At 41.8% G+C, this 25,795-nt stretch overlaps 4 protein-coding genes and 1 non-coding gene across 8 annotated transcripts; 1 reads left to right on the plus strand and 4 right to left on the minus strand.

The window, feature by feature from the left end:
- Positions 1–934: 934 nt before the first annotated feature.
- On the minus strand, positions 935–4,226 carry LOC102718694 (SAM50-like protein SPAC17C9.06). Its single transcript, XM_006663649.3, has 4 exons — positions 3,648–4,226; positions 2,408–2,890; positions 1,457–1,966; positions 935–1,368 (listed from the first exon to the last, which is right to left on the minus strand). The coding sequence occupies exons 1-4, from the start codon at positions 4,125–4,127 to the stop codon at positions 1,288–1,290; spliced, it is 1,554 nt and encodes a 517-aa protein (XP_006663712.2). The 5' UTR covers positions 4,128–4,226; the 3' UTR covers positions 935–1,287.
- Positions 4,227–5,539: 1,313 nt separating this feature from the next.
- LOC102718970 (protein MALE DISCOVERER 2-like) lies at positions 5,540–9,105 on the minus strand. Of its 3 annotated transcripts, none has more exons than XM_015842695.2 (9): positions 8,827–9,105; positions 8,459–8,577; positions 8,236–8,376; positions 8,027–8,126; positions 7,861–7,938; positions 7,145–7,422; positions 6,770–6,960; positions 6,528–6,660; positions 5,540–6,361 (listed from the first exon to the last, which is right to left on the minus strand). In XM_015842695.2, exons 3-9 carry the CDS (start codon positions 8,327–8,329, stop codon positions 5,748–5,750), a joined length of 1,488 nt encoding a protein of 495 aa, XP_015698181.2. In that variant the 5' UTR covers positions 8,330–8,376; positions 8,459–8,577; positions 8,827–9,105; the 3' UTR covers positions 5,540–5,747. The 3 variants fall into 3 exon arrangements, with proteins under 3 accessions (XP_015698181.2, XP_006663713.2, XP_006663714.2); XM_006663650.3 differs by having other exon boundaries at positions 8,459–8,595; XM_006663651.3 differs by having other exon boundaries at positions 8,459–8,608.
- Positions 9,106–10,861: 1,756 nt separating this feature from the next.
- TRNAP-CGG lies at positions 10,862–10,933 on the plus strand. Its single transcript has one exon. It is a non-coding gene; the product is annotated as a tRNA-Pro (tRNA).
- Positions 10,934–12,306: 1,373 nt separating this feature from the next.
- Positions 12,307–18,019, minus strand: LOC102722353 (ubiquitin-activating enzyme E1 2). Of its 2 annotated transcripts, none has more exons than XM_040529270.1 (7): positions 17,904–18,019; positions 17,499–17,767; positions 16,615–16,832; positions 14,818–15,612; positions 13,851–14,719; positions 13,214–13,646; positions 12,307–13,012 (listed from the first exon to the last, which is right to left on the minus strand). In XM_040529270.1, exons 2-7 carry the CDS (start codon positions 17,722–17,724, stop codon positions 12,416–12,418), a joined length of 3,138 nt encoding a protein of 1,045 aa, XP_040385204.1. In that variant the 5' UTR covers positions 17,725–17,767; positions 17,904–18,019; the 3' UTR covers positions 12,307–12,415. The 2 variants fall into 2 exon arrangements, with proteins under 2 accessions (XP_040385204.1, XP_040385203.1); XM_040529269.1 differs by having other exon boundaries at positions 17,499–17,818.
- A 2,354-nt stretch (positions 18,020–20,373) lies between these two features.
- LOC102719439 (ferritin-1, chloroplastic-like) lies at positions 20,374–23,249 on the minus strand. The gene is made up of 8 exons (XM_006663652.3): positions 22,878–23,249; positions 22,398–22,481; positions 22,244–22,304; positions 22,033–22,120; positions 21,190–21,251; positions 20,983–21,048; positions 20,818–20,881; positions 20,374–20,733 (listed from the first exon to the last, which is right to left on the minus strand). Exons 1-8 carry the CDS (start codon positions 23,174–23,176, stop codon positions 20,690–20,692), a joined length of 768 nt encoding a protein of 255 aa, XP_006663715.2. The 5' UTR covers positions 23,177–23,249; the 3' UTR covers positions 20,374–20,689.
- Between the last annotated feature and the right edge of the window lie 2,546 nt (positions 23,250–25,795).

Below are 25,795 nucleotides of genomic sequence, written 5' to 3' on the forward strand. Positions count from 1 at the left end.
TTCAGAGATTAACTAACCACCATTTGGGAGGTAAGACTAATTAACTTGCTTGACTAGAAAACATTGCTAACACTTTCCTGATCAGAGAACATGAATGCTAAGCAACACGGAAACCAATTGGAAGATAGGAAAACAGTCAAGTATAATTGCCACAGTAAATAGCATTTCACTGTATGATCACAGCAATAAGAAATCAGCTGGAGTCGTACTACGAAGTAGCTAGGCCTTGTTGACTAACAGAAACAGTACTAGCATGAGCTTATATATTTGCGAGGCCGTTCCGTTCTGAATTTGTACTATGAGACTGCACCAACTAATTTCCACCTAGCTGATTTTGCTGAGTGCCGCAATCGATCGTCAGCTCAAGATTTAGAGCGATTACAAGCAGGAAGGGGTGAGGAAATAAACTCTGTTCAGTTGTTCCAATGCTGCATGCACAGGAGAAATCTAGACAAGAAAAAGAAAGGAGCAGAGACATTTGTCAGATGAGTCCGGCAAGTTCACCAACCTGTTGAATAGCCGAATAACTGAATTGGGTGGTTTGTCAAACAAAGTGGCTGGTTACCTCACCTGCACCTGCAGAAAAACGCTGCTGCTCCTCACCCTTCAGCACCTGACTAGGATTAGACATGTCACCATCCTCTTAGAATTCAGAATGTCTCCAATTGAAGCTCCCCAACTGCCTGATCGACGAGGTCACGACATTATTTACTGAATCAAATTCAATATAGCCTATGACACTTTTTATGCCTGCACATATATTCTTGTGTCTGAGATAAGCAATTTTGTTGCCACGCTGAGGGCATAGAATTGTTCCAGAATAGATGAAAATGATCAACAAGTTCCTGTTATATATTCGCAGGGTGCACTGTATGATGTTTCTTCCAGGAAATTGCAGTGTAAAATCTTGCATTGTTTGGACTCACATTAGACCTGTTGTTACTTTTACTTTATTTAACAGAATTCCAACAATGCACAGCACCATATGGTATCTTGGGCAGTCTTTTCTATTGACCATACTTGAACAGAACTATCATGTGAATGTCACTTAAAGCATTGCAAACTAATGCTCCTCATGACTTCCATTTCCATTTTGATTTGAGACTTTACAGGTGTCAACATCACGTCATAGTCCAATTCATCACCCACGGTTTATGGGGGCCTCTTTTTCTGGAGAGAGATAATTGTGGAGGAAGAAAAAAAACAAAACTAAGGATCATAACGAGGGTGTAAATACAGCTGAGCAGGAGGGAAAAGTTAAACATCACATCTTGTGGCAGATTGAAATTAGGGTGAAGAAAAGTTAAACTGTATCCCCGCCTTCCCCATGTCATGATCAAACTGTTTTAGGATGTGGCAGTAATTCACCTGAGCAAGAGGGAAAAGCATTCATTCAGTAAGAGAAAAAAAATAATTTAATTTCATCAGTTAGTTCAGAGGGATGTCAAATACAAACCTCTATGCGAAATAATCTGGTTGGCATAACTACACCAAATCCTGCAGAACTCCTGAATGTTTGAAGGAAATTAGCAAGAGGAAATTTCCTGAGATCAGGCTCTGCTAGTTTGGCAAGATTTCCAGCTGAGACAAATGCATGGCCATAGATTCCCAGCTCCCTGAGCGGCTTCAGAGGTATATCAAATGACAGATCAGCAAAGGCTGTGACCGCTATGTCACCTCTAAGTGTACCTAGCTCAGGAGAAATGGAAGGAAGATTTTCAGAATTCTTGGGATCACTTGTTCGCAAGTCAGTCCCCAGCCCTCTTTTCTTGAAGCCTAATAGTGATGATGGTCCACCCAAGCGGCACATAAGAGACCTATTGCCACCCAAGTAGAACTGCTCTGGAAGTGGGGATATAGAGCCCGTCGATCCCCTTTCCAATGGGTGGATCACCCCTGCAGCCACTCCAGCATTAAGGGCGCCATTCAACACACCCAATGGTAAAGCCACTCGAAGATCAAGTTCCTGATACAATATGCAGGAGTGAGTAATGCCAGTGAGAAATCACCAATATTATTTCAGCTAGTTAGTAGTTTAGGCTTGATCAGACCAGCTACTTCATAAAAAAATTATAATATCTATCATATTAGATATTACAGAACAGAGAAGGATCAAGTTATGTCATTTAAAGGCAAAGTTGCTGGTTTATGAAATCTGAAGTAGCAGAGGCTGAAAAGAAAGGGCAATGCTGTAAAAAATTCAGAATTCTTGACCAGAGAATTTAACTAGCTCCGAAAGTTTTTGGTATCCTAACAACATGATTTATATCACGTAAGAAAAATAAACTGCTTTTAGCAGGCAAAAAACTACGGAGCACAGGATGCATCCCATGCGAATTGACCATGTGATTTCCCCTTTCCAGGAAGTGGCAATTATAGATCAGAAAGGTAAAGTTGTCCAGTATACCTGTCTAATGTAACGCACATTTTTGCTGTCTGGTGCAAGGCCTCCAACTTGAGAAGAAAACAGAAAAGCATATCCACGTGTCGGTCGTATGCTTGAATCTCTCTGGTCAGACTTGTATGTGTACTTAATAGAGGATAGAAGGCTATGCCCTAACTGCCTACTTATGGAATTGGATGACATCAGTGCCTGGCCAGTAATAGTACGCCATGACAGATTGTAAGAGAGGATATGGTTCGTGGTGGAGAGCAAACCAACAGAAACACCCATCATGTGTTCTTTGAGTGATGACTTCAACCAGTCCTCAGAGAGAAGTGACATTCGAGCTACCAGTGGAGTAGGTATTGCTCCGATTCTTGGTATTGCCACTCCGGTACTTAGGTCCAATGTCTGATCTAAGCCAAGATCACCTGATGCATCCCACGTCTCACAATATCCAAATAGGTTCTTCAACTTCACTGAACCTTGAACTGAGCATGATCTAGCCTGTGATAGATTCAAAAGGAAATATATAGATGACACAAGGAGATTTGAAAAGCAATTGTAATAACGCAGAAAATATTAGCCATCAATGCATCCTATTCTCCCACCAAAGTAGGTTATGAAACTGATTCATAGTTATGAACGTTCGTTGCCCAACTGCACAAATGCAGAGTTTAGTAAAGAATGGAGAAAAATCTTTGCTAGATTTTCACTCATATTATTCCATGGATGTTGGATAGGTTAACAGAAACATAACTTTGACAAAGGGGGGACAACTAGGGGGGGAAATACTTAAATATCTGTTGAAGAAATACTGATAGAAAGGAGAAAAAATAAGGAAAATAGCTATACAGTAGAAAAAACATATAGACTGCAGAGGACTAGTTGTTTTCTACCCAAGAAACCGAATCAGTGCAATTGAAGCAACTACAACAACCTAAAAGCAACATTGAAACATTGAATTCTATTAGAACAAATCGTATTCAGTCATAAATTTTCCTACAGATCTCCATCATCAAAGTCCTGGTACCAGCATAAGAAATCAACACCTGTTGTCTGCTTAAAATCATGTACAGCATTTCCTTATTTTCCATGACACTACTTTTGGTTAAAATTAGCTAGGTTAGACTCAAGTTCCTAACTGGAAGCAATATCGTGCAGTCTCATCTTTATTAGTAACTCAAGCTAAGTAAGTAATCATAAAAGGATGTTCGATTTTGTAAAAGAAAAAAAGGAGACATTTTTAGTAGGATGCGCATACCCCGCTGTTGGCGAAGATGCCGAGTTCGCCGGCAGCGCGGCCCCGGGCCTCGGCGACGTCAACAAGGACGACAACGGCTGCGCCACCCGGGAGCCCCGGCGGAGCTGCGTCGAGGGTGATGGATACAGTGTCGAAGGCGCCGAGGCGACGGATCCGATCGCCGGCCGCTGCTGCAGCGCGCACGAGGTCTCTGACGGTGGCGGCACGCGCCAGGTCGGAGCCCACCGCCGCCTCCACTGCGGCGCGGCGCGTGCGGCTGCAACCCCGGATCTCCACATCGTGCACCCGGATCCGGACCTCATCCGCTGTGAGGCGCCGCAGGACAGACTGGAGGCGAGCCTCGTCGGCGCCGTCGGACGGGGACGGGGAGGTTTCTTGGTCGTCATCGAATTCATAGTCGTCGTCTTCGAATTCGTCATCGTCGTCGTCGTGGTAGTCTTGCGGGACAGAAGCAGAAGAAGAGGGTGTGGTGGTCGCCATTGGAATGGATCGGAAAGGAAGGAGCGATCCAAGTGGGATGCAAGAGGAACTGCTCGACTCACTCCTAAAGCATGCCCCCAACGACGTTTGCAATTAGAGAATTTCACTTTTTTTTTAAAGAAAACAATACAAGTGCTTGCCATAATATGGACAAAAATGAAGAGATCCAAATGTTTTTTTATAGGAGAGTGATCCAAATAGGATTGAGGAAATGGCTAAGGGAGTTGGATCTTTTGATAGCGAGAATCAATGGTACAGCAGCACAGTGAGAAAATAGCAGGCCACCAGGGCAACCACAATATTGTAAAAAAGATGACCTTAAGCCATTAATGTATTCTTAAAATATACCTTATACATTGTGCAAACTAGCCATAGCTTATAGTGCACTATATGCTTATGGCCAACCATAACAAATAAACAAGTATTTTTCTCTCACTCCTATGCTTTCTCTCTCCTTTATCATCGTACTCAAAATGGTTGTTAGCTAAATTATATTTTATTCTTGCTACATATACATATCATAAGCATTGTATGATATGTCATAATAAAAACATAAATAATCATTTATGGATCTCACCTTAAGGTGTGCAAGGGTTTTAAGCATTGGCCTTGCCTAACTATTGCACAACACTGTAATGAATCACTATACACAAAATAACAATAAATTTACTACGTTGTACTGTAGTAAGTCATCGTAGCATAAGGACTCAATGTCATTTATCTCAAACCGAACGGCTAAGATTCTTCACATATCACTGTACTTTTTTTTCTAGTGTTAGCATACAATAGCGGATGATCCGATTCCATGCCTAACATGCATTTGAAGGAAACAAAGTGCCACAATCCAATGTGCATGGTGTGAAATTATATTTACATTAAGTCATTCTCTACCTAGAGGACTTCACTAACATAGCACTAATATTGGTAAGTTGTATGACCTTTAGGTGCACACAAGATCTTTAGGGTTGTTTGGTTAATTACCATAACTTGTCTAATCTTGTCACACCTTAAGTTAGCTAAATTTGATCCAAGTCAAGTGTGTGTTTGTTTTATGACAAAATTCTATTTTTAATATATAGTCAATAACATAATAAAGTGTGACAAGCTTGTCACATATTAGCTAAAGTGTGACTCTATTTTTGTTAGCCAAAACTTAGGAAAGTTAGCTACAATATTATGATAACATTAGACAAATAGAGTAGGTCAACCAAACATTCTCTAAAATTTACAAAACTACCGTAAATCAGACTACTACAAAGCTACCTATTTAACATCACTTTTTTTACAAAATTACATATTTAAATCATTGTATCATAAAACAACTACCCTTATAACTTAAAAAAGATAATCATAGAAATCTAAAAGCTGAAGTTCTTTGTAGTTTTGTTATATATAACCTTAAAAATGTGGTTTTATAATAATTTGGTTAATGTATACGTAGTTTTATGAATTTTACTCTAACTTCTTTTATTTTTTTTTACCCTTACAAACCTGCACATTCATTTCTGCAGAGAGAAAAAGAAAAGATGAAAACTTGTTGCATGCTATGACTGAATGCCTACCATGATACAAGAAAGAAGACAAAAGAAAACACTGAAATTTCATAGGATTTGAGGAATTTCAGGCGGTTTCGGAGGAGGCCGAGGCGATCTCGAGCTGGGCCCACCACAGGGGATTCTCCCGCGGGGCGGCCTGCTCCGCTGACAATCCGCCCACTCCTCTCACCATCCTCGCCACCTCGCCCATGCTTATCGCTCTCTTCCCCGCCTCCGGCCTCACGCACCGCCTCACCACCTCGCACAGCGCCGCCACGTCTTCCTCCGGCGCCTCGGACGACGACCTCACCAGCGTCCTGTCTGCCATGGCGCTGAGCGGCCTCTTGCCGTCCAGGTAGCTCGACGCCCATAGCACCAGGAGCCGGTCGTCTTCCGAGATCGGCCGCCGCCCGGAGATCACCTCCAGCACCAGTATCCCGAACTTGTACACGATTACGCTTTCTTGACTAATCTCTCGCAATGCTGCTGCTGCTGCTGCATCCTGCTTGCTGTCATCCTTCCAGAATTCGATGTCCGCGATCTTGGCTGCGTAGTCCTCGGTAAGGTAGATGGATGAGGAGCTCAAGCTTGTTGGGAGAAGAGGAGGAGGATCTAGCTGGATCATGTGCTCCAAGCAGTAGGCTACTCCCGTGATGATTCGTAGTCGTGTTTGCCAGTCCAGATGTTCTGCTTCTCTGACTGCAAAACCAATTTGATTACTACATTATTTGCCAGTCACTAGCTACAGCACATTATATGTATTACAGTTTGTTTGTTCTTCGGATTAATCAAGATGGGGTTTTTTGGCAGAATATAAGATGAATCAATAGCATTTGGAGGTTGAAGAATTATATAGGAGCCTTACTGTGAAGATGTTCAAAGAGGGAGCCACACGGTGCATACTCGAACACCATCATCCTAGTGAATGGCTCCTCGCATACGCAGTAACCAAGCAGGTTCATGAAGTTCTTGTGGTTCACTTTGGACAACACCGAGATCTGAAAGAAGAACACTTACTACTATACTCTGCAATTCTCCATTGGGAGAAGGAGTAGCAATGTAGCATGCAGATGTATGCTTTGCTCATTAAGTACAACATATGAGTACCTTGTTCCTGAATTGCTCTTCAGATTGAGCAGACCATAGTTGGGCAGAGTTAACTGAAGTCGAAAGAACAGCTATTTCAACCCCACTTGACAGAGTACCCTTGTACAATGTGCATTCAGGTAAAGTGTCGATCACATTGATGAAACCCTCACATGCTGCCTCCAGCTCTGTCCTCTCTAGAGAAGGCACACCTGCACACAAAAAGGTAAATTATACTTGCTGAAAATCAGTAAGATGCACCAGGCACTGTGGCTTGATGCATGGATTTGGCTTCTGTAGTTTACAATTGCAGAAAACAAATGTCTATAGAAATGTTAAGTGCATTTAACCATGAATTAGTCTAGGTAAGATGATGGCAGGAACAAACAGACAGACCTATTACAAATGCCTTCTTTAGCTGTCCACTCAGCCCTGTGGCCCATGGCATGACAGTGTTGTCCTTCTTTCTACGGGAGAAGAGTAGATATATGGCAGTAGCTACTGCTGCAACGAAAAGGACTCCAGCAATGGGCAATGCGTAGATAAGCCAACAAGGTTGCAGTTTTGGTGCCGGTAATTGAACTGGGGGAGGCAACTGCTTTTGGGAGTGTGTTTGTGTTTTATTAGAAATCAGTTCCCTTGATTGCAGAAGTTGTCTGGCATTGTGAACAGTTCTACACAAAAATTGAATAGATTGTGTTACGAAAAAATGGTGCTTGGAAAATCGAATTGCAAACAATTAACACATGCAAATTAAACTACATATTCTATATTCCCATGTTGCCTTCTCTGTTACTCCTATATTAGTAAAACATTCTATGGGTTTTATCATCAAAAATTAATGTTATATGCACGGTCAATTGATAGCCTACATGTCAGAAAAACAAACCGGAGATTTAATTAATGTACATAAGGTATAATGTCATCATCATTGCAGAAATTTTGACTTTAAAACTACTTGTTTAAAATAGAAACAGAAAAAAAGGGGGAAATGTTGTTATAAGGAGTCAAGTAAGCTGAAAAATAATTCGAGGTGTTAAGTGCTTGGTGAAATAGTCTAGGGAGTAACTTATAACTGTTTTAAACATTTGATAGGCACAAAGAACCCTCACTTTGCTAAGCATTTTCGGCAAGGTCCAAAACCTCCCCTATTGTCAGCTACACTGGAGAACATGTTCTCTTTGAGTAATCTGAAAATATCATCATAGCGCTTCAGATTACATAGCACATCAGAAAGACTAAAGCTCCATCAAAATGATTGGCTAAAGCATAACTTACAAGCGGAGCACTCTGCCAATCACCTTCCTTTCTCCCCAGATTGACAATGAATCAGCCGGTTTGTCTCTCTCGCTCTCTCTGTGTCTCAGAAGAGTTCTCCCTGAAGCACAAACTCAAATATATTCAGGTTCAAATTCAAATCCACTTGAAGCAACCATTCTATAAGGTCCCTTTCTATTCAATCTTTAGCAATCAAAAGAACATCTCACCTTCTTCACTGTAGGGAGCAGAGGACCCAAATCTCGCAGAGACAAGAAAGGAGAACAGTACGAAGTAGAGCACTCTAATAGTCCATGCCTCCATTTGCCACAATCTCGATTTTTTGGCTGCGCTCGAACCTTTTGTTTCTTCTGCAGATTGTTAAGAGTAAGTAAGAACAGCACGGTGATTACAAATGAACACTGTAAGGAGGGGAAGGATTCAAAATTTTACCTGTCAAGTGTGGTGGTGGGGCTATACTCCAGAAAGCTTAAATCTTTTGGATTGTAAAAGCACAAGTGATTCCATAGCACCTAAAGAAAGGTATCACCGAGTAAAGAAGCATCTCCTCTCTGTTTCTCCAATCAAAGCTGTAATGTTATGCTTGATATTAAGAACAAAAAGAAATGGAGAGGAATGTCAAATAAGTGAAACGATAGAGTAAAGCAGGAGCTTGCAAAGAGTCCAGCAATTAACTGAGCAAGCAAAGAACCGGACACTGTCATAAATCTGTTTTGTAAGGGCAAAAAATGTACAGGAGAGGCACAGGCAGTTTAGTTACAAAGGGAATCGACAAGAAAGAAAAGCCAAAGGATTGGTACCTGTAAAGAGAGGAATCCACACTACAATAACAGGAGTAGTAAGTTGCACTTTGGCATTGTCCTCGAATTTTCTCTTGGCCGGTATGCAGTTGGAAAGAGAGAAGAGAAGGTAGCCTAGAGGAGCACACAAAGTCTTGAGCTTCCAGAGAGGAGGAGAGCCAACAAGGAATCGAACTGGTCTCTGGAGACAAAGAAAAGTGATAGGCAGGCAGGCAGCTAGGATGTTCGAGGGCCTCACCTGTAAAGTTTTCCAGTCCTTTTGGTTGTGTTAACGAAAGAAGCGGAACATCGTTGTCTGTTTTTTGTGTATCGGAGCCGAATGTCTCTCTCTGTGTCAAATACCAGTATGGTGTGCAGATAGATGTGGCAGATTTTGTTTTTGTTTTGTTTTAAGGTTGTGGTGTGCTCTGTGCTGAAAATAAACCTTTGAGTTGGATACTTAACCTTTTTCCTAACAAAAAAAAGAGTTGGGCACTTAACCATTTGTTCTACTTTGTTAATGGTTTACTTGTATCCATTTATGTGGGAATAGGTTTAATTATCCGGCAGTTCGTACCTTATCTACTCGCTTGGCAACTTGGCAGTGTTCTCCTATCTTGGCCATACATATGTCATGCTTCTCTAGTAACCAGTGATTCCCATCTTTTTTTATGCTTATGCTTATAAGCTAAAATTTAAATTTTTAATTATAAATTTAATTTAGTTTTTTTTTACTAAAGCCTATTTTTCAGTTCTGACTTTTAAATTGCTAAAAATACTTATATAAAATTTTAATAAATTATTTTTTTTTTGCAAATACGCCGTTTGGCTTTTTTTTATGAAACACCCAAATAATCACCTCCAAGCAAACACTTTTGTTTGGGTGTTTCATAACAAAAAAAAAGTCAAACGGCATATTTATAAACGAAAAATAATTTGTGAGTAAAAATATCTATATACGTATTACTAACGATCTAAAAATCAGGACCGAAAATAAGCTTAGGTGAAAAAAATCACAAAACCAACTCCAAATTTAAGGTTGCAAATTTAAATTTTAGCTTATAAGCATAAATATAAGCGAAAAGATTAGGAAGTCCAACTCTTCAAGAATTCGCCAATTCAAAGTTTTTTCTTTTCTGAATGATATGTCATCCAACTTCCTACTTTCTTATGTGGAACAATTCTCACGAACAAAAGATTGTGGACGCTTTCACACTTGGAACATTTCTCAACATTTGCACAGGGCGTGCGAGTAGGTCAAGCCTGCCACATATGTTATATTCATTGATACAAGAGAGAGAGGGGGCGAAGTAGATAAGAGCTTCACAAATTGCAGACGCTCCACAACTTAGTACACAGTTTAAAACCAAAGCAGAGAATTGACATGGCATCTACCTTTGATGTGACTGAGGCAGATTAACCATCTTATTGTGTTTAGTGTTAAAGCTACTTGTTGTGCTTCTATTGGCATGTTTGCTTATGAGTCGATCATCACAGAGAGCAAGTCAACTGACGAAAGCACAAAGAAATCTTCACAACACATCGAGACGGTGACCGCTTGAACGCATACCAAACAGATACTATATGTTACCTTCCTTATTGATCAAAATTATGCGTGAGACAAAACTAAAGTATAATGACATGAAAATAAAAAAAAATAACATACGTAGCAAACATGTTAATTTCTTTAGTTCTCTATTCTCTGTTGGTACTAGCAATTACCTACTCGCTCGTTCGATTACAATTTCCACTTGTGTTTCTAAAGCAAGATTTCAGCTTGTACCATCCAATATTTTGGAAAAAAAACATAGAAGACCAAGCTTGGTGTTCATAGGAAAACTAGATTAAGTTGGTATGTGTACCTTTCATGATCTCATGCGCGCAGGGTAGGCTGCTGGTGCTGGCTTCAATCATGCAAAGCAGGCCATGATAATCGATACAGCAGTGGAGTATATATATTTCTGCATTTGTTCCGTAATCACTAGTTCGCTCAAAACAAAACCTGAAATTATTTCTGAACTAGCATATGATGGGACTGGACTCCTTTTCTGTCAGAGGGTGTTTGGTCTAGTGGTATGATTCTCGCTTCGGGTGCGAGAGGTCGCGAGTTCGATTCTCGCAACACCCCTATAAATTTTTTGATATTTACATCTAGGTCCTTCTCTTGCTGCTGTTCCCTATTTATATACCCCATGGAATATTGGTCATAATTTTTTGTTATTTACATCTAGGTCGCAGATTCTAGGCCGTAGTGTATGTATATTGGAGAAGCAGTTACATCTAACGAATTTTCTCAACAGGCAAGGCAGTGCAGTGCAGACAAACAAGTTGATGTTGGACAATGTCACGCTCAGAGGACAACGAACCCATGTGGTACTGTTAGGTCATAGCATACCTACGCCGTACATTCTCATGTTGATTGCACGTTCTAAGCATGTGCTCCAGTTTTGTGTATATTGATGATTTTTAGAGAGAATGGATGAATATCACCACCCAACTAGTATTTCCTATGTTGATTTATCATCAAAAGGAAAAAAGAATTCAGGCCGTCATAACATTTAACAAGTAAATTATTAGGTGGTGCCATATAATGCCCATCGAGAGAAGTGCACAAGATGCGACTGAACAAAACAGACACCTTGATGTTCCATCGCAAACATGACATGCTAGGCTCATGCATCAATTATCAATACGGTGCCGAGCAATTTGCTTGGCTTTACATCCATCCCAAGGTATCATTTCTAATACATCTGTTGGACAAGCTCGTACACATTGAGTGCATCCTATACATGTATCATAAATTTTTACGGAATGTGACATTGGATCTATAAATTTCCCTTTTCAACATCAAAATTTTCGATCTGGTAAAAATGAAATTAGTACTATATCAATCAAATGTATTGTAGACACCAGACGAAGCAATGGTTTATCCAAACTTGAACAAATAATGCAATATATTTCTTAATCCGTTTGTGAGAAAGCGTGAAAAGAGCCAAGACACTTGAATTTTGGGCTTCAACAATCATAATTATACGAATTGTATATACGAATTCGAATTTGAGTTCTAGTTTTAAATCCATTGCAATTTTTTCCTCTTCCTCTTTTTTTCGAGTTAGAATAAAAAGAAAAAAGAAAACAATTTTGCATCTTTGGGACAATCTATATTCTTTTGGTGTAGTTGAAATAACGGAATTGGAACTTGTTTGGTTAAGTAGGGGAAACTCAATCAAACTCATAACTGTCGATACAACTAAAAAAAACTGCTTACTTATCCCATGATATGGGGTAAAATTTAGGAATCCGCTTATGTAATAGAGCCGATCCACTAAGGGATTAAGCAGCGGTGTAGTATCAGATCCCAAAGATAGTAAGTTCTTTTTTCTTGCTTATGGGAAAAAGTCTTTTTCAAGGATTTAGATGCTGTATCCATGCCTGTTCGAAATGTGAATTATAGTATTTTTTCTTGTGGGAATGGCATCTCAAGGAGCTCTATGAAGAAGGTAGCAAAGAAAATCAGTAATGTGGCTTAAACCCCACTTGGTTTACAGGCACCGGTGCAACCAACTTATACATTGTTTCTCTGATACGACCAAACACAGGTCAACGGGGTTCACCGGAAGTAAATTGATACCAGTGGGATGTCAACGTCGTTGTCATCGTCGTCCTCACAGGCCACCACAACGTCAAGATGGCGACGGTATGGGGGCACCTCCACCTTGGCCACCTCCCTCGCCACATCCACCACCTTCTTGTCCAGCCGCTCCTTGTGCCTTGGGAACATGGAGTTGTACAGCAGCGACGTGCCGCAGGATATGCTGTATGCATTGAGGCCCTTCTCCTTGAGCCAGTCCAGGAGCTCCCTCAGCGTGATGTTGCCAGTTATGGTCCAGCGGTCCCAGACAGTCCAGGCCATGTCCTGGTGCTTGATGGTCTTGGGTGGGACCGGCTCGGCCATGGAGAATAGGGGGATGGCAAGGTTTGCAAATGTGTTCCTGTAGTCTTCAACCTTGTGCCCACCAGCGAGTACTTTGTACAGTTCCAAGCAGACAAGTCCGGTAGCCATCGCAGTTGAGGTGGCTATGGCAGGAATGATCCTGCCAGCTATAAACTTGGCCTTCAGCTTGTCCACTTCAGGAATGCTATAGTTCCTTGCCCGCATGTTAGCAAAACCAGCTATCACGTCCATATGGTAATTGGTGTCATCATCCTGCCCATACATAAAAACCTGCTTATATACCAACTCTAGGATCATAGCTGTGCTCATCCTAGAGATGGATGGTTGGGCACTCAAGGAAAAGCTAAAAAATTCACAAATTTAGCATGAAAGCTACAGGGTAATATAAGCACAGATGAACCTTTTCAGGGAAACAAATCAAAGTTCGGGAGCAGATTGATATGATGTACTGACCTTCTCAAACTGTATTGGTTTCATGTGGAATCCTGGGGGCAGTGTCTTGGAAATTGCTTCTAACTTTGCAACAAGTTCCTCAATGACAGCGGCATCATCAACAGATGCAGAGGATAGGCTAGTAGCCTTCTCATCTGTAACTATCTTAACCCCTTGTTTTGGTTCGAAATCAGGAACAATCACCTTGTCAACAGCTTCAGCCAACTTCGCTGGGCTTTTGGTCCAGTCAGGTATTGGTATTCCAAATGTTTCTGCCCTTAAAATTGCAGCAGCCACAATAAAGTTAAGCTGACTTGGATCAGACGTCGAGAATTCCAGCGGTCGTGGGAACCGTTTTGGAGCAGACCAGAAAGGAGCACCAGAGCTGGTCATCGCATCTTCAGGGAAGGTGAATGTCAGTTGCTTCACACGGTTGGAGAAATAATCCTCAAACCTATGATGCACCATCAATAGAAACATTAGATTACTGTTTATATATAGTTCTGCAAAATGCACACAACAATCAAATGTCATAGCTTTAGGTGCAAGTTTCAAATTGTGGAAGATTCTTGCACACAGCAATAATGAAAAGCAAGCAGGTGTACACAGCTTATGGCCTAATAACCTATAGGTGTGCAAGAGAGAGGTGTAAGCTTACTTAAGACGTGCCCAGGTAATGCAATCTTGAAATGTCTCACACTTCTCTCTCTCGAGGCATTCAATAACACGCTCAAGCTGATCCCTAGCTTGTGCATCACCAGCAGTTCTTGCTGCAGTTGAATATCCGCTAGGATTTGACAGGAAAGCATTTACTTCAGTGGGGGTCTTCTCAAGTAAACCCTCAAACTCAGACCTAGCCCAGGTTAGGCAATGATCAATATTATGAGGAAATGAATGTACGGTACACATCGGCGCCTGCTTTTCAGGTGGATCTCTGGATGCCCCATAGTTCTCTGTTAGGTGAGGAATGACCATTTGTGTGTTACATTTAGCACCTAGAGTCCCAGATTCCAGAAGCGCCTTCTGGAAATATACACATCGGGAATCAATGTACATTCTTGCAGTCACATTGTCCAGGGCATTGACAACAGCATCCAGGCCCTCCCAAAAGGCATCATTGAATACGTTTTCAGTCTCAGGACTTGCTCTGTTCTGAAGGGCCTCAACATGAAGCTTAGGATTGATTGCCATAGCAGCAGTAGCAGCAACTGTGGACTTAGGCTGCCCAATGTTCCAGTCACGGAAGAGAAACTGGCGACTGAGGTTGCTCTTTTCAATAACATCATCATCTGTCACAGTAAGCTTTCCATTCTCACTGCAAGAAATGCCCATCAGTGCAAGGTTCTTCAAGAATTCACATCCAAGTGCCCCAGAACCAACCATAAATATTTTCGCCTGCTCAAGCTTCCTTTGAAGCTTAGATCCAAAAACACTGATTTGTGCATCGTATCTAGTATTCTCTGGCTTCAACTCGCCCGGCTCCAATGGTTCAACAGGGAGAGATTCAACAGAATCAAAATAGAAGAACTGCAAAACCAAGAAAATACATTAATTTTTTTAGATTGACTCAAGAGTTTTTTTAAAAAAAGAATCATGTTGTTATCAAGAAGGTGAAAGATTCTAACTTGGTAAAGCGGATGGAATTTCCCTGAGCATGCTTTCACAACTTCCTGACCTACAATACCACCAAACATTGCAGCCATAGGGTTCAGAACAGCCCTGGAACCACTTGCAAAATGGTGCAGAAGCTTTTTGTCAAGCTCTTCAAGTTTGCTATCACCCAGAGTCTCATTAATGCTAACAGCAAAATCTATCAGCCTTTGTGCATCATCAGTGGACCCAGCAATAGGGAATCGTTTCAGGTCACTCTTAAACCTATCCAAAGCTTGAAAAGCCAAATGCAAAAGTGGTGGACGGTCTAACTTGGAGAAATCGCTCATGAGAAACTCCCCTGGTTCCTTAATGGCCTCTTTCAAAGGTTTGAATTTAAGAACCTTTGGTGGCTTGACCTGAGTAACGATACCACCTCTAATATATGTCCCATATGAGCTAGTGTCTTCTTCTAGAGTAAAGGAATATGGCCTAGCATTCTTAATCTTTCTTGGTTTCCCATCATTTAGTTCAGTCATTCCATGGACTTCTGAGAACACAACTAAATCACCATCCTGGAACTCCAGACGCTCGTCATCAACACAGGAAACAAGCGCAGGGTTGTCATTGCTGATCGATGCTACTATTCCTGTATGTGGCTCCTCTCCATCAACATCCAATACAGTGAACTCAGGACCAAAGTCACAGAAGACACTGCCAAAAAGGCCACGAATTTCTGACTTAATGAAAGCAATTGGTGGCTGATGGTTGTGGCAGTAACTGTCAAACTCAACTGCTTTCTCTAAGCTGATTTCAGTAAAGACCACAGCCTGTATATGCACATCAAAATGATTATTGTAAGAATAAGAAAAATATGCAATAGAAAGAAGGATTGCATGAAAATATGCAAGACATGGCCATCTGCTCCAAACAGGAGGACAACTCTGAAATATTACCCTGAACAGACAACAGGCTTTTTTGCATGCCATGATAGTATGGAGGATTACAGTGGTGTTTGAGATAGCTGAGATTGAAGGATTGCAGGATTATCTGATTTGGGGATAGCTATTTGAGCATATAAAGGAATGATTTAACTACTGCAAAGTTGAAAGTTTGCTCTAAAAATACCAGATGAGGAACTTCTATATAGAAAACTTTTGCACAAAATGCACTTTTTAGGACTACATGCCACAAATCATGATTGTCTCCATGGTTTACTGAGATGCTGCGAGACTGTTCTGCAGCTTTACCTTAAGTTTTCTTATCAGTAGTTAGCACAAATTTAATGAAGCTCAATGGATTGTGTAAACGGGTATAAGGATAGCACTAACTAATAAGGCCAGATCCACTAAGTTCAACTTGTATGTGTTCTTGTGAATATCAAATTCAGAGTTCAACAATGAACGTAAGACAGTAAGAGGAGTTCCTTTGACAAAAATCAAACAATTAAAGGAAGAAGGCAATAATACTACAGCATCCTGAGGGCCTAATGATAGCAAGCAACATTAATGGTATTGCAAATATCAGGCAGAAGATGTATATGGGGAAGCTAGTAGCGGTAGATATGTATAGTTCATCCTACACATCAAGAAATTTGAAACTAAATACTTTGATTATTTGATAGCAAACTTTCTATAAAGAATAGCAGAAAAAATCTAGACTAGACCAAATAACAAGATGCACAGCCTGTTGTCACAAACTTGCAGCTCACATGGAGCAAAACAACTACTCAAAATGAAAGATACAAAACAACTACTCAAAATGAAAGATACAGAAGTAGAACAAACAAATGGCAAGGAAGGAGAATGCAGATCAACTGCATCCTCACATACCTGAAAATTAGAAAGCTGCTCTTTAGTCAAGTCACCAGTTATAGTAGAGATAATAACAGCATTATTGAGCTCTTGTAGCTTCTGAATACAAGCTTGAGCCCGGTTTTGACCAACATCATTTTCTGATAGGAAGAAGTTGCTTGATAAGTCCCATAGGTCCACTTTATCATCATCATGCAAGGTTACAGACTTGACTCCCGCAAGGACAAGGTTCTTTGCTGCAGGAATAAATTGGCATTAAGTAAATCGACTGCATCTAAAAGTGGGAAACAGGAAAATCCAAAGAACTGAACTATTAAGTAATAATCCTCAATTAGAACTCTTCTAATTCACACGGTAGACACTACTTGCTATGCTGCTAAACATTACATAGAGAGTCTAGAGCATTTTAGCTTAAGGCATAGGCCATAGCGCAGGAGATTGGCCAGACCTAACACAGCTTTGCTTTAAGAATGAAGCTCCTAAAGGGGATAAAGAGGTTAAAAAAAAAACAGCACACGAGGGAAAAGTTCAAACTCGATGGTCTAAAGAATGGACTGAACAATCCCACAAGGCCAAGAGCATCAATTTGGTTTATAATTGATCTGATATAGAACTAGCAGAACTGGGGCAGTAACCCAGCATATGAGACCTTCACACACATTAAGATACGGAGTAACATTTAACAATAATCAGTAGCGAAACTTGTTTACGAAGTGATATTGATAGTTATCTATAGTGGATAAGATCGAGTAGTCTAGGGGGACAGAAAATATCATGCAATTCACTACATGTTGGCCATTTTGCAAATCAGTACAGAAAATGTAGCAGTAAATAAGGTGGATTTTTACGGAAAGAAAGAAAGAAAGAAATAATGAGATGTGGGGTTGGGGAGTCAGGCATACCGATCTCGGCGCCGAGTCCGTTGAGGCCAGAGACGAGGACGTTGGAAGCGAAGAGGCGCTTCATGGTCTCGCGGCCATAGACAGCGAGCTGGCGGCTATGGAGGTCCTCATCGATCTCGGGCGTTCTCCCGGTGGTCATGTCGTGGTTGTCCTTGGCGTCGGCGCGGGTCTTCTTCTGCAAGTCGTCGACCTCGTCGGCGAGCTCCTCCCGCTTGCGGGTAAGCATATAGTGTAGGGCGCCGCCGAGGAGGCCAAGAAGGAGGAGAAGGCTGAAGGCAGCCGGCGGCGAGAGGTGGCGCGTCAGATCCAGGTCGAGACCTCTACAGCGAGAGAGCGGGTGCAGGTGTGTGTGCGTGAGACGGAGAAGAAGGAAGTGGGGAGAGGAGGAGGATTCGGAGACTCTACCTGATCTTCTTCTTCGCTTCTCTTCCGATAGCTAGCTAGGGTTTTCTTGGAGGGGAGGGCTAAACTGTAAATTCTTCTTCTTCTAATCCTTCTCTTCTCTTCTCTTTTCTTCTCCTTTTGTGAGCAAGCAAGGAAGGGAGGGAGGGAGGAAGACGATGGCAGTAAGTGGGGCCCAGCCCAGCCGCATAGAGTGAGTGCTTTCCTTGACGTGCCGGTCATCATCTGGTATCTGATTCCATCCATCTAGGTCCAATAATGATTCGTAGGCCCATATCCGCAATACAGGGCAGAAAATTAGAATTTATTTATATATATTCTTGTATTAAAATTAACGAAAAAAGATGTTTGTTTAAAAAAATAAAAACTAGACCCCAATAATCAGTTGGACAATATATATCGTCTACTGGTTGGATGATATATGCGACGTAGAAATGCCTATTGGTTATATTACTAGCAGGTGGCAACCCTCTGATGTCTATTTATTGGCACTACTAGTAGGTGGCAACTCTAGACGTTCGAGCTATTCGGCGCTGGACCTCTCTCTATGCGGACGACCTAGTCCTGTTCCTTTCCTCAGTGTGCCAGGATCTCGAGTTCGTCCGAGGCATCCTCTCCATCTTCGGTTCAGCTTTCGGGCTTCGCACCAACTTTAGCAAGTGCTCGATCATGCCGATCCGTTACTCGGCATGTGATCTTGAGCTGATCCGCTCCTCCTTTCCATGCTCGATCTTTGACTTCCCCTACACCTATCTAGGCATCCCCCTCTCTCTTTGTTCGCAAGCTGCCTAGGGCGGCCTTGTAGCCTTTGGTTGACAAGGTCTCTCGTTGCATGCCTCCTTGGAAGGGTTGGCTGCTCTCCTTGGCTGGCCGCGCGGTGCTCATTCAGTCTGTGCTCTCCTCTATCTCGGTCCATGTGGTCGTCGTGATTGGCTTGCCCGGCTGGGCAGTAAAAGCCATCAACAAAAAGCGACACACCTTCCTCTGGACGGGCTTAGACTCGGTCCACAAGGGACAATGTAGGGTGTCCTAGACGAATGTATGCCGCTCAAAAGGTTTCGAGGGGTTGGGCATCCCTAACTTGAGAACAGCAGGCTTCACCATACGCTTGCAATGATTGTGGCTCCAACACTCGGGACACCCATACTGCGCTGGTCTCGAGGCCCCTCTGAGCACCGGTGGATCAACGATCGCTCGATAGCCTCCATGGCGCCTCTACTGCTGCTCGCGGTGCTCCGCCGTATCCGGAACCAGCGTACAGTTGATGCGGGCCTCGACAATAACACATGGATCTCTAATATCTAGGGGCACTCACTATGCCGATCATCTGCCAGTTCCTCCTTATTTGGGATGCGGTGCAGCATGCCTAGCTTTCTCCCGGGTGCAAGATCGTCTCTGCTGGTGTTGGACGAGCGACCAAGACTACTCGGCGCGTTCAGCCTACAAGGCCTTGTTCATCGGTCAACGGCCTTTCCCGTGTGTGGACCTGCTCTGGCACGCAAAGGGACCAGCTAAGTGCAGATTCCTCCTTTGGTTCGCCTTCCAATGGTGTTGCCGGATGGCCGACCTGTTCCATAGGCGCGGTATCGCTAGCCATTCAGCTTGCCCCCTATGTGCTTAGGATACCGAAACAACAAACCACATTCTTCTAGACTGAATATTTGCTAGACAGGTTTGGTACCAGACGTTGGTGGTCGCGGGCTAGGAATCCCTTTCTTCCCAAAGGGGAGGTAATCTTCAAGACTGATGGCCATTGTGCAGAGCCTCACTTCCAAACCATCTGAAGACCAGTTTCGATTCAATCCTCCTGGTCTCCTGGTAGCTCTGGAGGGAGCCTAACCACAGGGTTTTCGACTCTATTCTCTCTTCTACCCGCTTGGTGCTAGAGTTCATCCGTGTGGAGGACCAATTCTCTCTTCTACCCGCTTGTGGCTAGAGTTCATCCGTGTGGAGGACCAGTTGTGGTCCTCTGCTAGAATCGCGACCTTCGGAGGCTTTTTGGGAGGTTAGCGTGGCGCTGCCCTTCTCCTGCACCGGCGCATCCCTATATAGTGGTTTTTGCTCTGTAGTGTTTTTATTCTTCTCCCGCTGCCTCCTGCATGAGGTTGGTTTGGTCTTGTTGCGTCATGTAATCAAAACTCTTCTTTTCATCTAATATATTGACGTGCAAAACTTTTTTTTATCTAATATATTGACGTGCAAATCTCTTACGTGCTCGAGAAAAATGTCTATTTACTGGACGATTTAACTAGGTCAGGGATCAATCGTAAAATATCCCCGAAGGGGTGATTCTACATATGGCCCCTGACAGTGGATAAAACGCTCACTAGTAAAGCGCTAACACGGTCACTTGCGAAAAGACGAGGTATTTTGGAGATAGGATAGCTTATAACATCACAAAGCACGATGAAACATCAAATATCCACCGAAGGGATTATTATGCTGTTCTGTCTTATTGGCTGCCAGCAAAATCTCTCAACTAACAAACATGTAAATGTAGTAATGTACCCCTACAGTACACCATCACCATGCATAATAGCAACAATATCATACCCACAGGTATCGCGCTGCAGCCATGTATTTTGCTTTTCGGTAGGACGCGACACACACATGATTCTCAAGCTGTACTAATAACCTAACACAAGGAAAAGTGAATGACCTATTTTCGATTCATTCACTTCAATGCTACTGCGAACTTAATACTCAGACGACTTCCAACTTCTTTTCTTTCTTTTAGCAGCATGACCCCATGGATGGAAGAAACCTACTAATTTCACCGTCTCCTCAATTCAAGCTTCTTCCTCAAGCAGCTTCTGATCAAAGTGCCACACCCCTGCAAGACAAGTTACGTAGTCAAACCACGGATCAACAGGATGATGCTACATCAAATCAAGTATTTTCTGATAAAAACACTAACCATGCCCCTGTCCCACTCTTCTGAGCTGGGCTACGTACTCAGATATCTTCTTGATGGCTTCAACCTTTAAGAGCAAGCGACATATTTTCACCGAAATATAATTTACTGAAGCATAACAATTGAATAATTTGGGGTCTGAAGGGATAATTCAATATTGAGGTATACCTGCTCCTCAAGGAATTCACTCTCAACGAAGTCAGTTAGCTGGGGATCGTTGCACCTTGTTGCTACCTGTTGATTTACAACAACACATTTAGAACTTTCACCATATTTTCTTTCTTAACGTAGGGTTCAAAATTGTAACACATATACTTGTCTAAAAACATTCTAAATCCATATTCAGCATCACTGCATAAAAGAAGAACAGCTTACACTGTGCAGGTTGTGCAACTTCTCATTGACCAGCTTTTCAAGCGCCAAGGCCAACTCCATAGCTGAGATCACAGGTGAGCCAGAGGTTAAAACATAGGAAACACTAAGTAGCTACAGGTATGAGTGTATAACCAGCAACAAACAGCCAATGCTTCTTTCCGGATACATAAGCATCAACAAAATAAACAAGGATGTTTCCTCCATTTGGAGCTTTTAGAGAATCTTTTCAGTGAAGTCCAAATTGTTTAAAAGACAGCTTTTGCAAAATGAAAAAAAAATATTGCGAATTATCTGCTCTTTTTTAAAACAAGTGGTGGTGGCAGTGTGCAAATTAGCCCTTGAACTTCTTAATATTAAAAAGAATCAAATTTATATGGACAGCCACATATGAAATCAGATTAAGGTAAAGATTTCCCATAGAAAAAGGATGGGTAACACATTTCATAGAAAATATATTTTTATTTATTTTAGGCAGTATCATAACACATTTTCTTTTACCATAGCAAAGCACGAGCATTCAACTAGTTTGACATAAGGATTCAACAGGGAAACTTTTTGAAAAGAGGAATATATCCCTGTTGAATCTTGATGGCAAATGAGATTATTCCAGTTGAATCTTGATGGCAAATTCACTCATTCAACAGAAACTTCCCTTCTTTTCAGAAAAAAGAAGGCATGCTCCTCCCAGACACTTTTTCTTAAGGATCCCACCACACAATTTTGACATACATAATAATCAGACACTACTCAAAGACAATAAGCTTTGCAGATGTGGCACCCATGTAACAGAAGTACAGAACACATATCATGATATGAAAGAACACATATAGCAAAGCAACTCACCATACAATGCATCGCCTTTCTCAGGATGGTCGAACTCTGTTAAGGGCGTGACAATGGACTGGAGCCTCACCCTTCCTCCACGCATGTTCTGACAAGAAAAGAGCACCGCAGCATTAGGCTCATGGGTATATAATAATAGTGCTAGAACAAAAATGTTTGCCGGTGTGCCGATTGAGGTGGGGGCAGAAGAGTTAATATATAAGTATGTTACCTGGTACTTCATGAGCTTCTCAGCGTGCTCCCTCTCCTCATCGCTGGATTCCTTGAAGAATCTGAAGGAGCAAAATTCGAGGACATCATAAGTGATAATTTTCCCACACAGTGCTTTAGTTGCTGATGGGTAAAGGAGGCTGGTGGTGGCTTACTTGGCGAAGCCCTTGAGAGCAACGTTGTCACGGTCGAAGTAGGCGAAGAGGGAGTGGTACGCGTACGACGCATTGTATTCCACACTGCAAAAAGATGAACCCTTTAGGATTTTATTCCAATTCGGAATATACTCTTAATTAGAACTGGACGGGTGAATGAATTCTAAATTTAGCTAGGCACAGCGTATTTTCTCCGACTTACATAATTTGTGGCGGATAAAAATTTCTACTCCGTTGGTCCTTAAATAGAAGGGAAATGTTTGGGAAAATCTGCACTATTCTATTCAGCAGAAAAGGACGCAGCAGGGAACGAGAAATCATAATCATGGGATGAAAATCCATCCATTTACGAATTCAAACCACTAGCTAGAACCAGAAAATGAACGAGGGACAGAGACAAATTTGTTACGTATAAAAAAAATGGAAAACAAAGGCAGAGTGAGGAGGAGGAGGAGGAGGAGGAGGAGGAGGGGCACAGACTTGATCTGCTCGTTGATGGCGGCCTCGCACTCGTCGACGAACTTTTGCCTAGCAAGAGACAGGTCCTTGGCCTGCGGGACGAGGGCGAGCTCCCCCTTGAGCTCCTCGAACGGCTGGAACAGCACGCCGCTGAGCACCTCCTTCCCCTTCCCCGCCGCCCTGCACACCGGCGCAGCTCCAGCAACACGCGGCACAGGAAGGCTGACAAAAGCGGGCGCGCCGGCGATCTGGGTGGGCGGCACGGCGGCGGCGGCGGCGGCGGGCGGAGAGGAGGCGGCAACCCTAGGAAGATGAAGCATGACGACGGCGAGTCAAGTGGAGAGGAGGAGGGGGGCGTGTGGCGTTTCCGGAGAGCTCGGCCAACTGATTGATTGTGCGGTGGTGGAGGTGGGAAGAGATAGAAAGGTATAGATATAGGCGCGTGGAGGCGACGGATGGGCGACACGTGGAGGGCGGGGATGGGGAGAGGGCGAGGGAGCGCGTGGCGGGCTCGTGGCTGGGCAGGATATTTTATTTTGGGCTGCTGCTTGATCCAGCCCACACCTTAAGCACTCTCTTTCTCTTGTTTCATCTGCTCCTGTTTTGCAGTGGTGGAGTAATCAATCTGTCCTTTATTCTTCAGGTGACTAAACCAGATATTTGAATTCAACTGGCTTCAAACTAAAACATAAGATAATATCAAAGAATAGTTATCTGTCCAATCTAGTCATCACTATTATCATTGAATCCAATCATGATAATATCGGTACCAATCCATCCAACATGATGCCTTAAAAGAAGTTTTTAACATTTAAAATGTCACCATCACTGAGTTTTCACCTAAAGAGAGAAGGTTCACGACGTATGTCTTCAATAATATGAGTGGCGTCTATATGGATTACTAATGTCCTCCTAAATCTGGGATAATGTCTCGGTAATTGATTGTGATTAGTTATAGTATCAAGTTTTTGTGTGTATCGTTTTCTTTCCAAATTGATTATGATTATTTATGGTACAAAATTTTCGTCCAAATAACATGCATGCTCCTATTGGTCAACATAGAAGGCGATAGACAATACTATACATGAATGGTGTGAACAGTATGGCCAGTGAAGATTCTGATGGCGACATCGCATAAAAAAGTCCCGAGTGATTTGGAAGTTTGTTCAGGCATAGCGTGGAGACCTCACGTCCACTTTGAACCAGACTATCCTCCACGATCATGGTAGCTTTTATATTCTAAAGTAAATTTTTGTTGATGTACACATCTTCATCAATACAGTACATATATTTTACCTTATAAAAACAATATTTCCTACCGACTAGAAAATTGCTTATATGATAGCACTAATTTGGTCTCGTAAAATTTGAAGCCATGTGCTCTTGTACCATTGCCTACCATAATTTTGTCGATTCCCTCCTCTCCGTTGAGAGTTCAGACGAGTGAGAAGGGATTATATATCGCTGTTAGTTTTTAGGAGTTTCTAATAAAATCTTTTGAGGATTAAATCTACTATCTTGTCTAGAGTTTATCTTTGGCGGAGCTATTATGATTTTGTTTTGTTTTTTTATTTTTTTTGTTGTTGGTGGGAGAAGATAAGAGTGAGGCCAATGTATGCGCGATGTGGAGATCGAGTTCGAGTACAATGCATACCACGTATCACGTATGTGGGGTGGGGGTGGGGGCGTGTGGAGGCCTCACGCGCGGCGTGGACCAGATTGTCCATCACAATTATTTTGCGCAATGTATTTTTATTTATCATCTTTTATTTTCTCCTCATCTGTCCTATTCATTCAGCATGGACATTTGCAGAAACGTCCATCTCTATTTCTCTTCCTCCACGCATACTATGCCAATGCCATCCACTTGTTTGCTTGGCTCTTCTTTTTTTCCTCACAAAAAATACATCTTTTTCCATTCGTGGTATCTGGAAGTTGGTCCATTGATCAGACGTTTGTTCATCTGCTAGAACGAGCTAGCGTAACCAATTGTCATTTCTGCCTCCGCTAGTTAAGATCATTATGGTCAAAACTGTTCACATGGTATAAATTCTAGTGCAATTTACTGCTAGTTATTTTTCTAGTTATAATTGGCCTACCTGTTCATAATGATTTTGTCAGTATTTGTACTGTATTTCATTAAAAAAAGAGGTGAAATTGATTATGTAGTATCCAATGATCCCCATCCCCACATCTTTTAGTTTGTATAAACATAAATGAAATGGCTTATTCATAATTAAAAATAATATATATGTAAAACTTTAATATATGTGTTCTTAGAGATCTAGAAGTAAAAACCAAAAAAACTACCATTAAAATATTTTAAAATCAACTCTAAATGTAAGTTTTAAACTTTAAATTTTACATATAAGCAAATTAAAAGCAAACATACGAGGCTTTCGGTTCTCAGTTTGTTAGCATCGAAGTTATTGTTTGGTTTTTTCATAGAAAAAGCTAAACAACATATTTGTAAATAAATAATATATATATATATATGTATTTATTTATTCTTAGCGATCTAAAAGTAATATTAAAAAAAATAAATTTTAGTGAAAAAACTAAATCAACTCTAAATTTAAGGTTAAAATTTTAAATTTTGGCTTATAATATAAGTATAAGCAAAGATTGAATCACTGCCTTTTAAGTGAGGAGAGGGAGCTCGAGGGCAGCGATAGGCAAATAGAGAACCGATGGATGCAATCCAACGCATGTGTAGATTAACAGCAAGCCGACGAAATGTTATATAGACCAGGCTTCACGCTATTGTAATAATTACGTGAACTATTGAGGCGCTATTTTCTGGTAAGTCGCACTTGGAAAATCTCACAGGATTTCGATTTTCTTGTAAAAATAATCTAAAAAATTATGGTGATATATCGCAATAACTGAGACACACCGCACAGTTTTCACATTCAACCCTTAACTGCTCGCATTGAAGT

The sequence above is a fragment of the Oryza brachyantha genome, chromosome 12, assembly GCF_000231095.2.
Source record: "Oryza brachyantha chromosome 12, ObraRS2, whole genome shotgun sequence".
NCBI lineage: Eukaryota > Viridiplantae > Streptophyta > Magnoliopsida > Poales > Poaceae > Oryza > Oryza brachyantha.

What these genes read in the sequence shown, in the direction of transcription:
- LOC102718694 (XM_006663649.3), bottom strand. Translation starts at nt 4,127, where the DNA reads ATGGCGACCACCACACCCTCTTCTTCTGCTTCTGTCCCGCAAGACTAC. An exon ending in GCATCTTCGCCAACAGCGGG is followed by an intron (nt 2,891 to 3,647) that starts GTATGCGCATCC and finishes AATCTATCACAG; the next exon opens with GCTAGATCATGCTCAGTTCA. An exon ending in ATGTGCGTTACATTAGACAG is followed by an intron (nt 1,967 to 2,407) that starts GTATACTGGACA and finishes ATATTGTATCAG; the next exon opens with GAACTTGATCTTCGAGTGGC.
- LOC102718970 (XM_015842695.2), bottom strand. Translation starts at nt 8,329, where the DNA reads ATGGAGGCATGGACTATTAGAGTGCTCTACTTCGTACTGTTCTCCTTT. An exon ending in TGCTCCCTACAGTGAAGAAG is followed by an intron (nt 8,127 to 8,235) that starts GTGAGATGTTCT and finishes TTTGTGCTTCAG; the next exon opens with GGAGAACTCTTCTGAGACAC. An exon ending in TGCCGAAAATGCTTAGCAAA is followed by an intron (nt 7,423 to 7,860) that starts GTGAGGGTTCTT and finishes ATTTTTGTGTAG; the next exon opens with AACTGTTCACAATGCCAGAC.
- LOC102722353 (XM_040529270.1), bottom strand. Translation starts at nt 17,724, where the DNA reads ATGCTTACCCGCAAGCGGGAGGAGCTCGCCGACGAGGTCGACGACTTG. An exon ending in ATTACCTGGGCACGTCTTAA is followed by an intron (nt 13,647 to 13,850) that starts GTAAGCTTACAC and finishes GGTGCATCATAG; the next exon opens with GTTTGAGGATTATTTCTCCA. An exon ending in AACCAATACAGTTTGAGAAG is followed by an intron (nt 13,013 to 13,213) that starts GTCAGTACATCA and finishes ATGTATGGGCAG; the next exon opens with GATGATGACACCAATTACCA.
- LOC102719439 (XM_006663652.3), bottom strand. Translation starts at nt 23,176, where the DNA reads ATGCTTCATCTTCCTAGGGTTGCCGCCTCCTCTCCGCCCGCCGCCGCC. An exon ending in GCCATCAACGAGCAGATCAA is followed by an intron (nt 22,482 to 22,877) that starts GTCTGTGCCCCT and finishes ATCTTTTTGCAG; the next exon opens with TGTGGAATACAATGCGTCGT. An exon ending in AGAAGCTCATGAAGTACCAG is followed by an intron (nt 22,121 to 22,243) that starts GTAACATACTTA and finishes TTTTCTTGTCAG; the next exon opens with AACATGCGTGGAGGAAGGGT.